This window comes from Ochotona princeps, chromosome 13, assembly GCF_030435755.1.
Source record: "Ochotona princeps isolate mOchPri1 chromosome 13, mOchPri1.hap1, whole genome shotgun sequence".
Taxonomy (NCBI): Eukaryota; Metazoa; Chordata; class Mammalia; order Lagomorpha; family Ochotonidae; genus Ochotona; species Ochotona princeps.
This window is the reverse complement of record NC_080844.1, coordinates 45,221,316-45,241,453: the sequence shown is the minus strand read 5'-3', so window position 1 is coordinate 45,241,453 and position 20,138 is coordinate 45,221,316. Positions and strand designations below refer to the sequence as shown.

General features: G+C 42.3%; 1 protein-coding gene across 1 annotated transcript in view; it reads right to left on the bottom strand.

Annotated features, from left to right (window-relative positions):
• The window catches only part of ABCC2 (ATP binding cassette subfamily C member 2), a 64,038-nt gene that overhangs the window by 7,638 nt on the left and 36,262 nt on the right, over positions 1–20,138 (bottom strand). Inside the window, exons 17-27 of the mRNA XM_058671602.1 lie at positions 19,840–19,966; positions 18,296–18,472; positions 16,292–16,459; positions 12,670–12,850; positions 11,104–11,230; positions 10,674–10,803; positions 9,292–9,511; positions 8,988–9,142; positions 6,118–6,273; positions 4,874–5,073; positions 1,160–1,286 (exon numbers count right to left, since the gene is read on the bottom strand). Of these exons, the coding sequence (XP_058527585.1) occupies positions 1,160–1,286; positions 4,874–5,073; positions 6,118–6,273; positions 8,988–9,142; positions 9,292–9,511; positions 10,674–10,803; positions 11,104–11,230; positions 12,670–12,850; positions 16,292–16,459; positions 18,296–18,472; positions 19,840–19,966 (1,768 nt within the window). The remainder of the gene's footprint in view (positions 1–1,159; positions 1,287–4,873; positions 5,074–6,117; positions 6,274–8,987; positions 9,143–9,291; positions 9,512–10,673; positions 10,804–11,103; positions 11,231–12,669; positions 12,851–16,291; positions 16,460–18,295; positions 18,473–19,839; positions 19,967–20,138) is intronic.

Below are 20,138 nucleotides of genomic sequence, written 5' to 3'. Positions count from 1 at the left end.
GATTCAGAAAGTCCTGGCTCCTGCCTTTGGATCGGCTCTGCTCCCCCTGTTGCAGTCACTTTGGCAGTGAACCAGCAGTTGTAAGATCTTTCCTTCTCTCTTTGAATCTGCCTTTCCAATGAAAATAATAAAGAAATAGGGGGTAGGGAAAGGAATGTGAAGGGGCAGTGGAATAGGACCCCAGTGACTTTAGCATGGGTGCCCTGGCATTGGCCTTATTCATCTCTGATTAGGGTGAAGCTGCATAAAATCCACAGCTATATAAGTGTCTAAAAGATTATTTCAAAAAGATACCATGAAAGATGGCCATATGATTCATTTACTGGATGAATGTTTATTGAACACCTGTTGCAGTGCTGGTTACTGTATTCTATGCTAGGAAATAATAATGCCTGTCATTTACCCCCTCATAATGCTGGGGATACTGAAGTAAGAAACATTTTAAAGTTTTATGTAGACTCTATGGTTTTTAGTACAATTAACACCAATTATTGTGAACTGAGAAAAACAAACATAGCAGGAATCATTTATTCAAAAGATTTCCTGGTTACTGCTACATTCTTGAGAAGAAAATTATTTATTTTCTCTTTTGAAGAGAACTAAGCACAGAGGCAGAATAGGGAACCATTAAAATAAAACTATGAAATGGCCTTCTTAAGTCCTCAGGAGCTGTATATATTAGTCCATCCATTTTTCCAGACAACACTGGTGTCTACTTTAAAAGGTCTGAACCTCAGTCTCTTCTAGTTCTTCTGGATCTGGACAGGAACCAAAAGCACTGACTTCACAGTGCAACTCAGGCTCAGGGTAAGAGTACATGCACAGAAGCAGTGTTGTGGAACTGTAGGCTGAGCTGTCATCTCCAGCACGGGCGTCCCCTATGAGCACTGGCTAGAGTCCCAGCTGCTCCACTTCTAATCCAACTCCCTGCTAATATGCCTGGAAAAGAACCCTGCCACCCATGTGGGGGACCTGGATGGAGTTTCTGGCTCCTGACTTGAGCCTGGCATACCCACAGCCATTGAGCCCATTTTGGGACATGGAAGATCTCTCTCCTTTCTCTCTGTTCTCTTTCTGTAATTTTACTTTTAAAATAAATTAATTCTTTAAAAAAGAATACATGCATTCACTTCGTCACACTCCCAACTTCCAGACTCACATTGAGTGCATTGGACAAAACAAAGCCCACGATGTCCCCAGTTTGTGTGTTTTTATAAATAACCATCAGCAAGGCTGAAAAGAAGACAATCAAGTTTCCAACAAACTCCAGGCGAAATGCAAGCCACCTATAAGGGAAAAAACAGAGAGAGAGAGAAAGTGAAATCACTTCAACATTTGCATTCATAGAGCATTCATGGGGATTTGAGTTGTAGGATGTTACTTAGGATATCCTCAGTTCGGTTTTATGATGTATTCCTAAAAATTTTTTCCATATTTTGTTTTTTATTCAGAAAACAAATTGCATTTTAAAGATCCCTCGACAAATTTTCCAAAGTTGCCAAAAGACAAGAATTGCTTAAGAAAATTATTCAAAATGCTACGCTACAAATTCATGGTAAAAAGTCCTAAGTCTCTAAGAAATGCTGATTCAGTGGGCCTATGATGTGATTTAAAAACTTACATTTTAGTAATCGTGTTGTGGCACAGTGCATTAAACTACTGCCTACCTCGATGATATCCTATATAAACACTGGTTGGGAGTCCTGACTGCTCCACTTCTGATCCAGCTCCCTGCTCATGCTCCTCAGAGAGCAGAACAGGACAGCTCTAGTTCTTGGGCCCCTTTCACCCAGGCTCCTGCTCTGGCTTTGCAGCCATTTGGGGCGTGAATGAGTATATGGAAGTCTCTCTTCTCTCTCTCTCTTTCTCTATAACTCTGCCTTTCATATAATTTTAAAAAGTGTTAAATAAATGTCCCAAGTGATTTATTTTGAGCAAGTCAAGGAAGCAATGCCACAGGGAACACAGATGTAAAATTAAAAAGTAAGCACTGCAGGAAGGCTCCATGTAGCCTGTCTGACGTCTTTTTAAAAAGGTGGAGAACTGTACATCTCTTTAAATGAAAACTCATGATTCAAAGTCAACAATAGAAAGAAGAAATTTACAATGCCATGAAGTTAAATGACATGTTACTAGATATGACAGTTTCCATTACACAACTACTGTACATCCCCTTAAATGAAAAGTCATGATACAAAATCAACAATAAAAAGAAAAATATAAATTTACAAAGCCTGAAGTTGAATGACATGTTACTAGATATGACAGTCTCCATTACACGGCTACTATACATCCCCTTAAATGAAGAGCCACAAAACAAAATCAACATCTGGAAGAAAAAAGAAATTAACAACATGAAGAAGTTGAATAACATGCTATTAAATGACTAATGTGTAGCTAAAGAAATGAAAATCAAGAACCTTCTTGAAAAAAATGATGCCACTTCATGATCTACGAGTCATTGAATGATTTAATCAGAAGGGAAGTATTTTGAAGAGATGAAAACAACAAAAAACAACAAAACCCATGTGATATAGTTTCCGCTGATCTTTGTTGAAGTGAGTCTCCTCCAGACAATAAGCAGATGGGTTTTGTGTTTTAATCCATTCTACTAATCTCTGACATTTGATTGAACTTAAGCCATTTACATTCAGAGTTTAATATATATGAGTGTTACTTTGGTCCTGTCATTTTAGGAATGGGTTGTTCATTGGTTTAGTCTTCTGTTGTCATTTTACTGGGATCTTTTTGAGACTAACATTTAGATGTGAAGATATAGTGTGGTATGCGTTTCTACTTTCAAAGATGGACTTACAATGAAACTGTTTACTATATCTTGACAACAGGATTCTGGACTCTCTGCCAGTGTCTATGCCCGCAATGATGGACATATGACTGAGTATGAAGAACTATATGTTAGTAATGATATAGAGGAACTGGAGAGGGGATAAGGGAATATGAAACTGTATTATAAAATAATAACAATAATAAAATGTGTTAAAAAATAAAAAAAAAAGGTGGAGAAGAGGGCCCAGTGTGGTGGCCTAGCAGCTAAAGTCCTTGCCTTGAACACACTGGGATCCCATATGGGCCCTGCTTCCCATCCAGCTCCCTGCTTGTAGCCTGGGAAAGCAGTCAAGGACAGCCCAAAGTCTTGGAGCCCTGCACCCCCATGGAAGACCAAGAAGAAGCTCCTGGCTCCTGGCTTCAGATTGGCTCAGCTCCAGCCATTGTGGCCCCTTGGGGAGTGAACCACTGGATGGAAGATCTTCCTCTTTGTCTCTCCTCCTCTCTGTATATTTGCCTTTCCAATAAAAAAAATAAATCTAAAAAGAGGTGGAGAAGAAAATAGGAACGTGGTGTGAGTAGGGAGTGAGGTACATGCCCACTAATCACAGGCAAATACACGAAGCTCTGTAGAGCAATGAAAAGTACATATAAAAAGACATAGTTTATAAAACTTGCTATTTCCAAATAAAATATATTTAAACAGATTTGTACCAACAATTTTAGCATATTAACAAATAAATCTACAAATTTTATAGTGGGGGCCCAATAAGATCTACTTCTATTTTTTTTTCTTGGAAAAATCTCTAAGAAATAAGTTATCTTGACAAACTTCTGACTCCTCTGTGTTCTAGACAGTGCTGAATGTGCATCATGAGCTTGTCCTTAATACCTCAAGACACTAGGCAAAGCAATTATGAACGTGAATGTCTCCTTCCTGAATAAGACCCTCCTCTGGGATGTACCACAGTCTAAGGATGCTGGAGGACAAGATTCACCTGTTCAGGTATTCACCTCATAGGCTGTGGGTTTTCCATTTCTGTCACCAGTGAGTTTTCAAAAACTTCCCAACTGTCCTCTCCCCAACTTCTACCTCTTTAACCACCCTACAAAGAGGACCATGCTTTTGGAGAACCTCACGTCTACTCTCAGGGAAGCAAATAGAGAATGTGTGGTATACCCAGAACTTGCACAGAACCTTGATTACAATATGCTTACAAATGACACATGATTTCTACCATAATCCTGAGAGTTATGTTCTAGTCATTGTTAAGACAAAGAATCTGGGCCCAGCACAGTGGCCTAGCAGCTAAAGTCCTTGTTTTGAACATGCTGGGATCCCATATGGGGGCGCCGGCTATAATCCTGGCAGCCCCACTTCCCATTCAGCTCCCTGCTTGTGGGCTGGGAAGGCAGTTGAGGATGACCCAAGACCTTGGGACCCTGCACCCATGTGGGAGACCCAGAAGCTCCTGGCTCCTGGCTTCAGATCAGCGCAGCACCAGCCATTGTGGTCATTTGGGGAGTGAATCATCAGATCTTTCTGTCTCTCCTCTTCTTTGTATATCTGACTTTTCAACAACAACAACAAATCTTAAAAAAAAAAAAAAAAAGGCAAAGAAACTGAGATTTGTCCTTAGAGAGGCAAAGACAATTCACCCAGCTTGGAAGATGGTAGAGCTGGTATGGGGACCCAGTCTGATAGACGGTAGAGCTGGTATGGGGACCCAGTCTGATAGACGGTAGAGCTGGTATGGGGACCCAGTCTGATAGACGGTAGAGCTGGTATGGGGACCCAGTCTGATAGACGGTAGAGCTGGTATGGGTACCCAGTCTGATAGACGGTAGAGCTGGTATGGGGACCCAGTCTGATAGACGGTAGAGCTGGTATGGGGACCCAGTCTGATAGATGGTAGAGCTGGTATGGGGACCCAGTCTCTGATGACAAAACTCATGCTCTCTCCTCTCTATTTACATGACTGGACAGCATGTGCAGATATAACTGTGCCTGCCTTCCCATGGCTACTGCCAAACACACAGGAGCCCAAAGTGCACACTGGGACAAATGCCCAGGGTAACACCCTACCTGTTGGAAGTAATCCAGGAAGAGACAAACTTCTGGTTAGTATCAATCCCCTTCTCATTTTGTTTCAGAAATCGCTGCTGGTGCTCAAAGGCACGGATGACAGACAAACCTGACACAGTCTCAGTGAAGTGAGAATAGACGGGGGACCGGGTGACAGAGTCCAGACGTCTCAGCTGGCGAGAAGTAGCCACATAAAACACCTGAACACAAAAAAAGAGTTACAGAATCGTGTTGCCTCTGCTATAATTCCTCTTTCACCTTAATGGACACAGTCCACACCTGCATAGGACAGGTGCCTAAGGAAAGGATGCGAGAGGCACAGAGGAAGAGAACAGAAAGATTGGGGATGGTGGGGGGGCAGAGCACGAGGAAAATGTGGAGACATCATAGCCTTGAACACCTGAATTCCAGCCCACATAGGAAGTTCTGTCAGCCTAACCCACATTCTCCCCAGATGTGCGTATGTCGTCCAAAGTGTCTGTACTCATTAGAGAAAAGGATGTTGTGTAAAAGTGGGATGGACAAGGAAATGGCCAGAAAAAAGTTAGCTAAAGGTTTGGTAAGAATTCAAGAGTGGGCCCGGCGGCGTGGTCTAGCGGCTAAAGTCCTCGCCTTGAAAGCCCCGGGATCCCATATGGGCGCCGGTTCTAATCCCGGAAGCTCCACTTCCCATCCAGCTCCCTGCTTGTGGCCTGGGAAAGCAGTTGAGGACGGCCCAATGCATTGGGACACTGCACCCACGTGGGAGACCCGGAAGAGGTTCCAGGTTCCCGGCTTCGGACTGGCGCGCATCGGCCGTTGCGGCTCACTTGGGGAGTGAATCATCGGACGGAAGATCTTCCTCTCTGTCTCTCCTCCTCTGTGTATATCTGGCTGTAATAAAATGAGTAAATCTTTAAAAAAAAAAAAAGAATTCAAGAGTAGAGTCAGCACAGTTACCAAACAAGGGTGAGTGGAAGTACTTGAACATTATCGGGGTTCTGATGGAGTGCAGTCTCAATGTGTTCTTGGGAGGAAACATCAGTCTTCCTCAGGGCAGCAGTTAGGGGTAGATTAGTTATAAATCATACATTAATTGAGGTTAACAATTCAGGGGACTATTGGTGCCTGGGTAAATCAACATTGAATTAAACAGCAAAGATACTGGAGAGGAAGCACTAGCAAGAAATGAAAGTGAGGAATCTCAGGAAAAACCAGGGACTTTTGTCAACAGAGGAGGAAGACCTAGCCGGTTCCAGACCTACCTGAATCAACACATAAATGATGGCAAGAGGAACGATGATGATGGCAAAGACCGGGGTGGCCATGCAGATCATGACAAGAACGCTGACTATCCCCAGGAAGCACAACATCCAGCTGCGCAGGGACTGCGGGAGGGTGTCGTCCACCGTGGAGATGTCCTGGGAAGACGATCCGGAGATAGTGCACCCATCAGCTCTTCAGACATGTGCACGCCCTGCCACTCCTCCACCTAACTGTCTCATGAAACTCACTTGCAATAGATCATGCCAATAACAGATTTCATTTCTGTAATTTCTTTATTTTTCAAAATCCTTCCACATCGAAATGGGAATCTCTCTCTCTCTCTCTTTTTAAATTATTTTACAGTAGATTTGGTCAAAGTTTACACTCTTCTCAGTGAAACGCCCGTTTGTCAGACTTATTAAACCATTCATAATCATTGTATGCCAATAGAATCTTATGGATAAATCCTTCTCCCATAGCTAAATCAGGTCGGTTATTCTAAATTTACACAGGTCCTAATTCCATTGATAACCTAGAACACAGCCTATCATATAACAGGTATTCAGTAAGCATTTGTTTGGAGGCTCCCATCAACAAGGCCCTGACACCTGCCCTGAAGAGCCACTCTATTCTGGGAAGTTGTATCCTGGGCCCAGTGCACAGCATGAAGGGAAAAGGGGCATGAAAGTAAATGTGATCTCTGCCCTGCCAGTGTTCAAACCACAGAACCCAGGGGGTGCTGAAGAGCCATATTATGCTCCTAACACCCTCACAGCTAGTGGAAAAAAATTAATCAATGAGAAAATTAATAGAAAGATAATGGTTTGGAACATACTCCAGAAGCCTCATATTTCAGATTTCCCTGCCCTGGGCAAGGTAACAAATGAGAACAGTCACCTACACACTGTTGAAGCAGCTACTGTGTCCCCAGGATCCAGCTGTGAACTTGGTTTATCCTTTCCATGTCTACCCTAAGACCATACGAGTGAGAAGGTATTTTTAAATTTATTTTTAAAAGCATACTCTCTTCCACCCAAGCAGAGAACAAGTATGCTGATGACAGTAGACTCTCATTAGAATTGTTTGTTCTTGGGCCCAGCACGGTGGCCTAGTGGCTAAAGTCCTCGCTTTGAACGTGCCGGGATCCCATATGGGTGCTGGTTTGTATCCTGGCTGCTCCACTTCCCATCCAGCTCCCTGCTTGTGGCCTGGGAAAGCAGTTGAGGACGGCGCAAAGCCTTGGGACCCTGCACCCGCATGGGAGACCTGGAAGAGCTCCTGGATCCTGGCTCCTGGCACAGCACCGGCTGTTGTATTCACTTGGGGGAGTGAATCATTGGGCGAAAGATCTTCCTGTCTCTTCTCCTCTCTGTATATCCGACTTTGGAATAAAAATAAATAAATCTTTTAAAAAAATTGTTTGTTCTCTGCTCCTGAAACCTCTATCTCAGATGCATTAAACATCACTGATTTAGGGGCCAAAATTGTGGTAGCAAGGCAGGTCAAGCTATTGCCTGAGTTGCCTAAGGCACAGTGTCTCACAGAGTCCTGCCTTCTTCACTTCCAATCCAGCTCCCTGCTAATGCACCTCAGATAGCAGCTGAAAATGGTTCAAGTGCTTGTACCCTTGCCTTTGTATAGGGAGACCCAGATGAAGCCCCAAACTCTTGACTTCAGTCTAGCCAAGCCCTGACTGTTTTGCTACTTGGGGAGTAAAACAACAGATAGGAGAATTCTTTCTCTCTCTGTAACTCTGCCATTCAAATAAATCCTTTTTTTTTTTAAAACAATCAATGATTTAGGTCTGTCTCATGGAAGGGAATCACTAATAACCTTAACATTTGTTTATTTTTAATATTTATTTGAGGGAAAAAGAGAAAGTGCATTCTCTTCTGTTGGCTCACTCTCTAGTGGCCATGGCTGGGCCAGGGATGGAGCTAGGAATGCCACCCAGGTCCCCCCCATGTGTTTTGGGAACATACTTCGGCCATCACATTGGCTCCTAGAGTCTGCATGCATTCACAGGAACCTGGAGGCAGGAGCAGGAGCAGGAGTTTCTCCCACATGGGATGCAAATGTCGTAAGCTCTAGGCTAAATGCCTGCTCCTCTTAACATTGGTTGAGCAACCTACTATCTATTATTTGATTCATTTGTTGAATGAATGAATAGATGTTAATGGATAAACACCAACAGTACCAGGATTTGCAGTAGACAATGTAGTAGAAAATCTGAAATAGACCTCAAATAGTGGATGAGAATCTCCCTGTAATTACGGATGGCTCTATTTCATCAAACATACTAATTCACTGTTGTTCAGCTTCAAAGATGGAAGTTTCAATAATGGAAGCAGAAATCAAGTAAATGGTTATCCTACTGTCCCCTTTTATTTGCTATATCAGGAAGTGAGAATGCTTTTGCTTACATTTTTCCTTTTGCAGAATAATCCTTCTTACCCAGATTCTACTCTCTTCACCTCCACCAGTTCTCCTCTCCTCCCTGGCTTCTCTGTAATTTAACCCAAGCCTTGCCTTTTCTGACATTTCCACCCTCAGTCACCCAGGCTGAGCTGGTGCCTCTTTGCTCTGCCGTTCCCGTGTAGTCTCAGAACACCTTCACAGATGCTGCTGTTTGTTGATCTGACCATGTTCTATCATAATCCCTCATTTCCTTGGCTGTCTCCTTTACTAGATGAAAAGTTACTTGAAAAGCACTGTATCCTAGGAATCTGTGGGAACTCAATAGGTGCTCAAACATTGTATGCTACGCAGATAGAAGAACTAGAACTGCACGAAGGGACACGAGGATTCCTTCTGTGAGGAAAAGTTGTGGCACACAAATACACTACCTTACAACCTTTGAGATACTTACACCAGAAAACCTGTTCACAACCCGGCCTATGGGTGTTGTGTCAAAAAACCTCATGGGTGCTCGAAGGATGTTGTTCAGCAGTTGCCTGTGTAAAAGACTTGATGCATGGGCACAACTTTTGGCACTCCAGACATTTGCTACAAGCAAGGTTAGACCTAAAAATGGAACAAGTTTAGTTAGTACTAGGCACTGGGTTCCCTGAGAATCTGTGCCCAGAAATAATAGCAAATGCTTTTTTGAGTCCAAGAAAAGTAGAGTCCATACAGATCCTGTAAGAGATTGCTGTTGCAGCTGTCAGACTTACCTTGTGCTACGCCCAGAGCGGCAAAGACCCCAATTCTCAGGTCTCTCTGAGAGGCTGGATAGTTGGTGCCGTTGTAGACTGCAGAGTCACTGGTCCAAGCACTGAGCCAGAGGTTGGATCCAACAAAAGCCACAGAATTCAAAATGTAGAAAAAGGTGATGAAGAGTATGGAACACCATCCTACTGCTTTTAGATATTTCAAGTAAATGGCAAATTTCACCTGCAAAGTACCACCTCAGGTTAGTAGAACTCCCTAATGGATTGTGTTGAGCATTTACCTGCAATACTAGTCACACAGAGGAGTGGAGTCCCTTAGAAAAAGCAGGTAGCAAACTATGTTAGTCTGTGTCTGGATTTCTGCCCCAGAACAAAATAATAATGAGGGTACTTTAAAATGTCTATGGAAAACAGATGAAAGATCAGTTTGTTTTGATTGAAAACATTTTTTAAAAATATTTAAATATTTGTTTATTTGAAAGAGTTACAGAGAGGGAGAGACACAAAGAGGGAAGACTTCCATCTGCTGGTTTACCCCCCATGTGACCACATGGACAAGGCTAAACCAGGTCGAAGTCAGCCAGAATCCAAGTTTCCACATGGGTAGCAGTGGCCCAAGGCTTTGGGCGATCTTCTGATGTCTTCCCCAGGCCACCAGCAGGGAGCTAAATTGCAAGTGGAGCAGCTAGGGCATGAACCAGTGTCCATATGGGATACAGGCATTACAGGTGGTGGTTTGACCTACTATGTTATGACACCAGCCTGTCAAAATAATCTTGACATTCATGTATAGTTTTTTTTCACACTACCATAAATTTTTTTCACACTACCATAAATTTTTTTCACACTACCATAAATTTTTTGAAAGCCTCTCCCCCATTTTTTTTGGAAAGCCCCATGTAGATTAATGTTGAAGCACATAGCTAGGTAAATAGTTATTGGGTTATTAGTAATCTAGAGGCAATTAAGAGGGAAGACAGAAAAACAAGAGGACAGATGGGATGATATTATAAACCCTGAAACTAGTGATTTGAGGTTTTATTCATATAAATTGTATTCTCTGGGTGTGATAAATTAGTGTTCCCTGGCTCTCAGAATTGCATCTCAAAGCAGTTCTGCTGATTTCCACACATCAGAACAGAATCAAACACTCACGCAGTGAAGGTTGAGGACAAAAAGGCTATTCTTCATGGGAATATGATTGCATAGAAAGCCCACAGCTTCCTCCAATATTTTAATGAATTCAAAGACTTCTAAAGAACATTAGAACATACTGCTCTTACAGACATATAGTCAAATTTCCTCTAATTGCAAAATTTCCAGATTCCAAGCCTTACACAATCTCAAGTAGAGCTTTTTGTGTGTGTATGTAGTGTGGCTCTCACCTTTCCAGTTTCCATGAACTCCTTCTCAATTAGTTTTTGTCCTTTCACCAGTTCCTCCTCCTTCTTTGGGACATTCCCATTCCGCACCTTCAAGGAGTTTTTCAAGGATTTCCGATGTCTGTTACTGGACCTAGAGCAGAGGGGTAGAGGGAGAAAAGTTTCCTTGAGCATGCAGGTACTTCCTGGGGGTCTTTTCCACAAGCAGATAACACAATCACTGTGCAGGCATCAAAGGTGTATACAGAGCAGATGAACCTGGGAAATTGAGACAATTGTAAAACTCTTCTCTTCCTCTACACCCCAAGGAGACCAAGGAAGAGCTAGAGGTGTCCAAGGTGATTACTCACTCAGGAAAAGCACCCAGAGAAAAACAGAATGAGCAAGTGGAAATAGGGAAATGACAGAACCACTAGCTGAACGAATCACCAACCTGCGGCTAAGGGTTCCATGCAGGCTGTTCTCCCTCCTCAAGGCCAAGGAAGCTGCATCTTCAGGGAGCTCCTCCATGCTAGGCATCAATCCAGAGTCATTGTCATCGTCTTCATCACCATCATTGACTAGGTAGACACAATGAAGGTTACAGAAATAGAAAGTAGCTCTTCAAGCCCTTGAACAGGCTCTCACAGTCCTGTGAATAAGGCAGTAATGGGTTGCTATCCCATTAGAAGAGAGAATGGTAAAAAAAGAAGAGAAAATGGAAAATGCCTATGTTTCTTTGGAACATAAAAGAACACCTAAAGACAAAAGCAAATGGAAGAGTCACCACACCTAGAATTGACAAAAGGCATGAGTATATGTGGAAAATCCTCACTTCAAAGATCCAAACATCTGATAATCTGTTATTAATTTAAACCATTTAAAAATGTGTTGGGTCAGGAATGTTAGCCTAGCGGCTAAAGTCCTTGCATTGAACGTGTCTGGATCCCATATGGGCACCAGTTCTAACCCCTGTGACCCTGCTTCCCATCCAGCTCCCTGCTTGTGTCCTGGGAAAGCAGTGGAGGATGGCCCAAGTGTTTGGGATCCTGCACCCATGTGGGAGAACTGGAAGAGGAATCTGGTTCCTGGCTTCGGATCAGCTTAGCTCTAATCACTGTGGCCACTTGGGGAGTGAATCAGTGGATGTAAGATCTTCCTCTCTGTCTCTCTTCCTCTGTATATCTGACTTCAAATAATAAATAAATAAATAAATAAATAAATCTTTAGGAAAAAACGTGTCAAGAAAATAAAATCAATGGGGGTGGTATAATATGGATCTCCATAAAGTTGCTGTTCCACAGAAGCAATGAACAGGATCTGGTACGATGGCTCCATTGCTAAATCCTTGCCTTGTATGTGCCAGGATCCCATAAGAGTGCCAGTTGTTTTGCTTCAAATTCAGCTGCCTACCTGTGGTCCAGGAAAGCCATAGAGGATGGCTCAAAGCCTTGGGACCTTGTACTCACATGGGAGAACTAGAAGAAGCTCCTGGTTCCTGGTTTAGACTGGCTCAGCTCCAGCTGTTGCAGCTACTTGGAGAAGTGAACCTAGTGGTTTTGGGTGTATTAACTATGATCCATTTACTAGGCTTTGTCAAGAATTTAGCAGTAAACTTAGTGCAAGATTATGAAGCTATGCAAGTGTATAGTGATTAGTTGGGGTAACATATATAATATAGGAACAAGGTTTCCCTAAAAGAGGGTCCCTTTAGCCACTGATGGTTCTTCTACAAGATTCCTCACCCAAATCTTTATTTTACTCTTCTAAGTGTAAGAGTCTCTTGACAAAACATCTGAGACCAGATGAGCAGGACAGCTTCCAGTTTAGCCCAGGCACAGAAGTTTGATTTCTGTGTTTCTTTATAAAGACACAGAAGACAGAAAGAACGCAGTGCAGATATATGGATAATTCAATAGCAAATGTAGTTCATTGGACACTGAACAGTTCAGAAGAATTTAGATATTGGCTTACAATTTCTACCCATGCTCTAAGTTCATCCGGTCCCATTCTCACATACCTGTGATCTCCCCTTCAGAATCTGCATGCTTTACAAACATCTTCAGATTCTTAGCAAATACTCCATTTTTCGCCAGCAGAGAATTGTAGGATCCTGTCTCCAAGATGGTACCATTTTCCACAACCACAATTTCATCCACTTGAGGAAGAAAGTGAAGGCTATGTGTAACCAATATTCGAGTCTATAAAAACAGTATTAAGGTTATGCTGATTAGCCTATAATCATCCTTCTTGGTTTACTCTTCAAACAAGAAAATTAATAGATCAATTCAGTCTTGAACTATGCTTCAATGAGTAGCTCTGACATGTTGGCATATCTTACTTCTTCTTTCATCCCCATACTTCATCTTAAAACCTGGCCCTATGTGCAAAATAAGACTCCTATCATTGTGAATCTATTCACAGTTCTTTTCTTTTTTTAAAAAAGATTTTATTTATTTTATTACAGCCAGATATACACAGAGGAGGAGAGACAGAGAGGAAGATCTTCCACCCGATGATTCACTCCCCAAGTGAGCAGAAACAGCCGGTGCGCGCCAATCCGAAGCCGGGAACCTGGAACCTCTTCCGGGTCTCCCACGCGGGTGCAGGGTCCCAATGCATTGGGCCGTCCTCAACTGCCTTCCCAGGCCACAAGCAGGGAGCTGGATGGGAAGTGGAGCTGCCGGGATTAGAATCGGCACCCAGATGGGATCCCGGGGCTTTCAAGGCGAGGACTTTGGCCGCTAGGCCACGCCGCCGGGCCCTTCACAGTTATTTTCATGCAGACAACAAGGTTTGCTGTATACACATTATGTTCCTGGATAGACAAAATTTGGGCTTAGGAAAGTCACTTGAGATCGGAGCCTGCCACTACATTTGATGCATATAAAACCAAACAGTGAATTGCTTTGCACTTACCAGCCTTTTGCTTGCCAATTAAGCAGAAGAACTAAAAAGAACGATCTGGATTCTTGGATCAAGTTACAGACACTGTAGGGTAACAATTTTTTATTTCCAGTCAATTCACTCCCTGGTATTAGAGATTTGACATCCCTTGTAACCCTGTCTGTTGCTTGCTGAGAAAAAATTATATTCAAAGACAACACTCAGACACAGGCTCAGGGGATAAGAGGTTAGGGTGGGCTTCTGGATTGACAACCTAAGCCTACTGCCTCTGTCTTTTTACTTCATCACCGCACAGAGATACATCTCTCTTACAAGGAATGTTGAATAGATTCTCATCCTTTAAGTCTCAGCTCAAAGTCACTCTTCTGGTGCCTCTCCTAGAGTGTGCAGACTACCTCTAACAAACTCTTGTACTACAATATTATTTTCTTTTCTATAGGTTTTCTCATTAGATTGTGACTTGTATAAAGCAAAAACCAGATCTCTTATTCTATGTATGCCTAGTCTTTGTAATGCATGTGGCACAGGACAGTACTATATTCATGAAAATGAATCAAACTGACAGGGCTTTAAGGCTCAGGAACTGGAGGGATAGTGAAAGACAGAGGGTGAGAAGCAAAGGGCTCTGGGGTGGCACCCCTGTTGTCATCAATCCTGCCATCCTCTGACTAACAGGACTCAAAAATCTTGAAGGGGGCCCAGTGCAATAGCGTAGGGGTTAAAGTCCTCGCTTTGAATATGCTGGGATCCCATATGGGTGCCAGTTCTAGTCCCGGCAGCCCCGTTTCCAATCCAGCTCCCTGCCTGTGGCCTGGGAAAGCAGTCAAGGACAGCCCAAACCCTTGGGACCCTACATCCATGTGGGAGACCCAGAAAAAGCTCCTGGCTCCTGGCTTTGGATTGGCTCAGCTCTAGCCATTGCGAATGCTTGGGGAGTGAACCATCAGACAGAAGATCTTCCTCTCTGTCTCTCCTCATCTCTCTGTATATCTGCCTTTCCAATAAAAATAAAATTAATCTTTTTAAAAATCTTGAAGGGAACAGTCTAGCTATAGTTGATATACAATGTGCTTTTGTCACTCCTTCTTCTAATTCAGCTTGCTATACCTGGACAAATGAGCTAATTAACTGTGGTATCTCTGACCACTTTATTTGTACTATCTCACAGGAGCATTATATGATTCAAGCAGGATCATGCCATGCAGTTGAAAAGCTTAGCAAAGGAATAGGGCATAGTGAGTATTCAATATGTGTTAAGTATTATTTCTATGTTCAGGTTGAGTAATCCTTTCCAGGCAAAGATTTCTCACATCCAGCAAGAATTCCATGGGAAACACCTTTCTAGAACATAAGGACTTGCAAGATGACCTGTGTTCCATCAGGAAGGTAAATTGTTGGGTCCTCAGCAGTGTTTCCTGACACCGATCAATTCTGCTATATCAGTTGAGCGTTCTTTAGTTCAGCTCAATTCTGACAGCAACTACTTGGAGTCAGTACAGACCTCACAGCTTAAGGGCTCATTTCACAAGACGTTAGCTGCTTCAGATACCAGTAGCAAAATTGTTAGTTTCTATAGACCCCTGTTCAGGTTCCACCCTTCCTAAGGCTCACAACATTATAGAAAAATCCACTGCTTACATTTGACTTTATTGGAAAGGATAAAACTCAGCAGCAGCCAAATGGCAGAGATGCAGAGGGCAAGGAACAGTGGAGAGAGTGAGGCTTTCATGCCTTTCCTGTTGCCCTTCCCTCTCCCACAACCCACTTCACTTATACCTTGCTGGATTCTCTAGCATGGAAACCGCGTATCTCATTGCTCGAGAACTGTTATAATCCAATCTCTATTCCTGCCTACTTTTTTCCTACTTGGAGGTCAGTGGATAGGACTGAAAATTCCAACCCGCAAATATTTAGTCCTTCTGGTGGTCAGTCCGATATTGAGGATATCTGGGGCCTTATCCCAAGTCAGCTCATTAACATGAAATCAGTGTGATCAAAAGGGGCTCATAGGGCCCGGTGCAGTGGCCTAGCAGCTAAAGTCCTCACCTTGAAAGTGCCGGGATCCCATATGGGCGTCAGATCTAATCCCGGCAGCCCCACTTCCCATCCAGCTCCCTGCTTGTCTCCTGGGAAAGCAGGTGAGGAAAGCCCGAAGCCTTAGAACCCTGCACCCACGTGGGAGACCCGGAACAGCTCCAAGCTCCTGGCTTCAGACTGGCGCATTTCTGGCTGTTGTGGTCACTTGGGGAGTGAATGATCTTCCTCTCTGTCTCTCCTCCTCTCTGTATGTCTGACTTTCCAATAAAAATAAATAAATCTTTAAAAAGGGGGGCGGGTGATGGCTCATGATGAGTAACATAACACACTTCTATCCAAGGGTCTTAGGAACTAGGGACAGGAACTGGGGACAAAGGCTAAATATGCTTATTACCCTAATCACAGATTCCAAAGTACTTTTTGTCATAAACAATTATCCTAAAACACAATCTCAGAGCCACAGGATAAGACTCCATTTAGACAGCCTGGCAGAGGCCATGGCCTTACGCTGGGAGGCTTTAGGGGGTAGTCTGCAATGATGTAAGTTTGATATTGTAACTCCTTAGAAGTCTGTGCGGGCTGGTAAATAGGAAATCTGCTTCAGGATCACAGCTGTACTTGGAGATGCAGAGGATCCCTCACCCCTCCCGACCCCACAAACACCCACTCACCCTTCATCACTTGGAATGACTTCTCACCTTGCCATTCAACAGGCCATTGGGTCCCAAGACTTTACTGAAAATATGTTTTCCCACATGAGCATCCACAGCTGACAAGGGATCATCTAGAATATAGATGTCTGCATATTGATAGGTAGCTCTGGCCAGACTGACTCGCTGCTTCTGACCCCCACTGAGATTTATACCCTGAAGAAGGAAAAGATAATTTCTATCAAACCACCTTCACAGTATACGCCTAGAAATGTTTTTATTCCAGGTTCTTGCCCCCATAGAGATAATAATTCAAAGTAGAGGCATTTGCATATTCATAGTGAACAATGAAAGCAGGATTTAACAAAGAGGGACTGAATACATATTCTTACCATGAATGTGCATTGTCCACATGATGATATATCTGTTGCAAGTGGGTCAGGGGAGAGGGAAAGGAGGAGGTCCAAGAGGGATCCCATAGAGGCGTGGAGAAGGGCTCCCGCCTCCACATTATCAGTTTATAAGGCAAAGAATGGTTCCCTAATTAAATATGCAAATGGTGGAGCTTACGATGCCCACTCGTTTTAGAATTTTTATATCTCCTCTATGTGAAGCTGAATTTCAATGTGGCCATCATGATGTTTCCTCCCTCCTAATCCTGGATGAGACACGGGTGTATCACAGGAAGGTGGGAATGTCAAACTAACAGCTGAGAGAATAACATTACAATATTAGGCTGGTAGAAATTGCAGCTCATCTACTTCCTTCTAACTCCCTACCTGATGCCCCAAGTCATTGGATGCCCCATCATCCATGTGGAAGGCCTGGATGGAGCTCTGGGCTCCTGGCTTTGGCTAGGCCCAGCCTTGGCTATTGTGAGAATTTAGGGAGCGAAGCAGCAGATGAAAGCTCTCTTTCCTTTTCTTTGTCATCCTTCTTTTTAAAGAAACAAGTGAATCTTTTAAAGAAATTATTTGTTAGACGGACAGTGACAGAAAGAGGTCTTCTTTGTGTTTTCTTAAATCCCCACAATAACTGGAGCTGGGCCAGGCCAAAGTTTGGAACTCAAAATGAATCTCCCACATGGATGGTGGCGACCCAACTATTGAACCATCATTTGCTGCTTCCTAGGGTGGACTTCAGCAGAAAGCTGGAATCAGGAGGGGAGGCAGAAACGAAATAGATACTCCATCAGGGAATGCAGGCACCCCCACCCATCGGCTTTGTAACTACTAGACTAGGTGCCGTTCTGCAAAAAAAAAAAAAAATATATATATATATATATATATACGCACACACACATATATATACACACACATAGGTATGTATGCATAGTGTGTATATATATACTATATATAGTGTATATATAATGCATATGCACACACTATATATATTTAGAAATATATAATCCTATTATATATTAAATATATAATAAATATATTATATTATATTCAATATAATATATAATAATCAAATATAATATATTAAATGTTATATATATATATTTCTAGTAATGGAGAGGAAGGATGACAATATTCCAAATATGAGATAGTCAGAAATGTTGAATACATTATGATAAATCTATGTAATGGACACAATACAATCTTTTTAAAGAAAGGCATTCCATTGCATGAAAAAATAATTCACAAGAAGCTTCTACAGTGTCTGAAGTTGACAACTAGAAATTTCGTCTTGCCTCACTGGTATACAGAAGTAGAATCAGGAAACCATAGGTTCCTTGCCACCTCTTGCCTGTCACATGTGAGGTCAAGCATTATTCTAATCACAGTAACTTAGCCTTGCTGGTTCTTTGTCTTATCATCTTTGATTTAGATGACATAATCCCTATATTTACTTCTAACTACATTGCTTAAAACCTCTGACTTATTTGAATGTTGTGGTCAGTACAGGCATGTTTTCTGGTGTTAGTTCAAAACATGATAATCATAATTAGTCAATCTGTTACTCCTATGTATTTCTCCACCATCCTCCTCATTCCCCCCCCGCCTCAATCTTTCTTCAACCCTCAAGCTCTCTTTTTGTTCTATGTACCTTCTCTCCAATCTCAGCCAGGTCTCCTCCAGGCAGTATTTCCAAGTCTGGGAGGAGTGCACATGCCTCCAGAACTTGCTGGTACCTTTTTTCATTAAACTCTGATCCAAATAGGATGTTGTCCTTTATGGTGCCATTTTGAATCCAGGATTGCTGTGGCACATAAGCAATGGTGCCCTGGAAAGAAAAGGCTCAGATAATACAACCGTTACACTTTCAGAAATTCCAGGTTAAAGGATGGACTGGCATAAATGGGCAGGAACAAACAGAGTTTAGATCTGAAGCCTGTGTGGCACGCTGACTGGGCATCTGATACTTATTAATGCACTTGTATTTACTGTATTGTCTGGGGAGAAAGCTTTAACTTACTGTCTACCAGTTAATGCACATTTCTTTGTACTATCCTTTCCCAGCTATGATCCTAGAACACTGACAGGAAGAATGTCACAACAGCAGTTTAGGAAGCAAGAACTAGAGACTGGATTAGGAAACCAAGATGATGTACAGAGTAGATCACATCCAAAGAGAGAGAGTCAACAAGTGCCTGTGTTTGAGGAAGATCTCAATTGTGTGTTAGCAATAAAAGACTTCCCAAAATGGGTTAGAAGGCAGAGTGAAATCTATAGTCTTCTTTGCTACAGAAAATATTTTCTTTAAAATGCTAATTAGCTCATTAGAGGTTGGTAAAATAAGTACATTGTAGAAGAGGAGGAAGTTCTGAAAAAGTTTCCAAGCAGGTTAATTAAAGTATCCAGGGGTAGTTTTCTCATCATTAGAAAGAAAACCTTTGCAATACAGGAAGGTCTCAGGAAAAAAGTTAAGAAAATCTATAGATTTGCCTCATGTTTGTGCAAGTTGTAGCTGGTTTAATGATTCAAAAATATTTATAATTTCCCTCACACGGAGCTGTGGGGGGGAAAGTTCAGAGTCTAAAGATGCCATGAAAAAATTTTCCTCTGCATTATAGAAAAAAAATCATAATTAATGAGGAAATCAACCCCCTACATCAGATATTGTATTGGAAACAAACGCCTTGAAAAGATTCAGCTCTCAAAGGAGGAAGCAAGAGGTCCAAGACTAACTGTGATGTCTGGGTGCTATGGTTTGGTTCTGGCTACTACCACTGTTGGTACTGCTTCTGTTGATACTTGGGCTACAAAGTTATATAAACTTAAGTTGATCTCTTACAATTCTTTTCCCCTAGGGCCTGTTATTGTATTGCATAAATTTGTAGAACATGAGGTTTTCATAAACGTATACAAAGATGAATAGAAATGCCTACAATTTGGAGGAAGACATCTCTGGTCACTGGTGTTTACACTTTAGTATACATATGAGAACCACCTGGAGAGCTTGCTAAAAGCATATGTTCTTTTTAAAAATGCAGATTCTTAGGTCCTACCTCCAGAGTCTAATTAAGTGTGGGATGAGACAGAGAATTTACAGTTTACCAATCTATAATGCACCTCCAAAGCGCCCATAGTGAGCAGAGAGTGGCCTACAAGTGAGGGTTAGAAATTTTCTCTACTGGCATTCTCTTTTACCTTAATTGTGACATTCCCACAGACATTTTCCATTTCTCCCAGCATGGCTGACATCAGAGATGATTTTCCAGAACCCACAGTTCCCACCACAGCCACCAGTTGGCCTGGCATAATGTCCAGGTTCACACTGCGGGGAAAAAAAGTACTTCTGCAGTTGGGGTACTTGTAAAGTCTGGTATTAGTAGATATCACCTTTAAGGTTGGAAAATACAAATAGGATATGCAAGACTCTAAAGTGCTTCTTTAAAGATTTTTTTCCTCAAAAACAAAACAAAAAACAGAGTTCAATTCCAAACTTA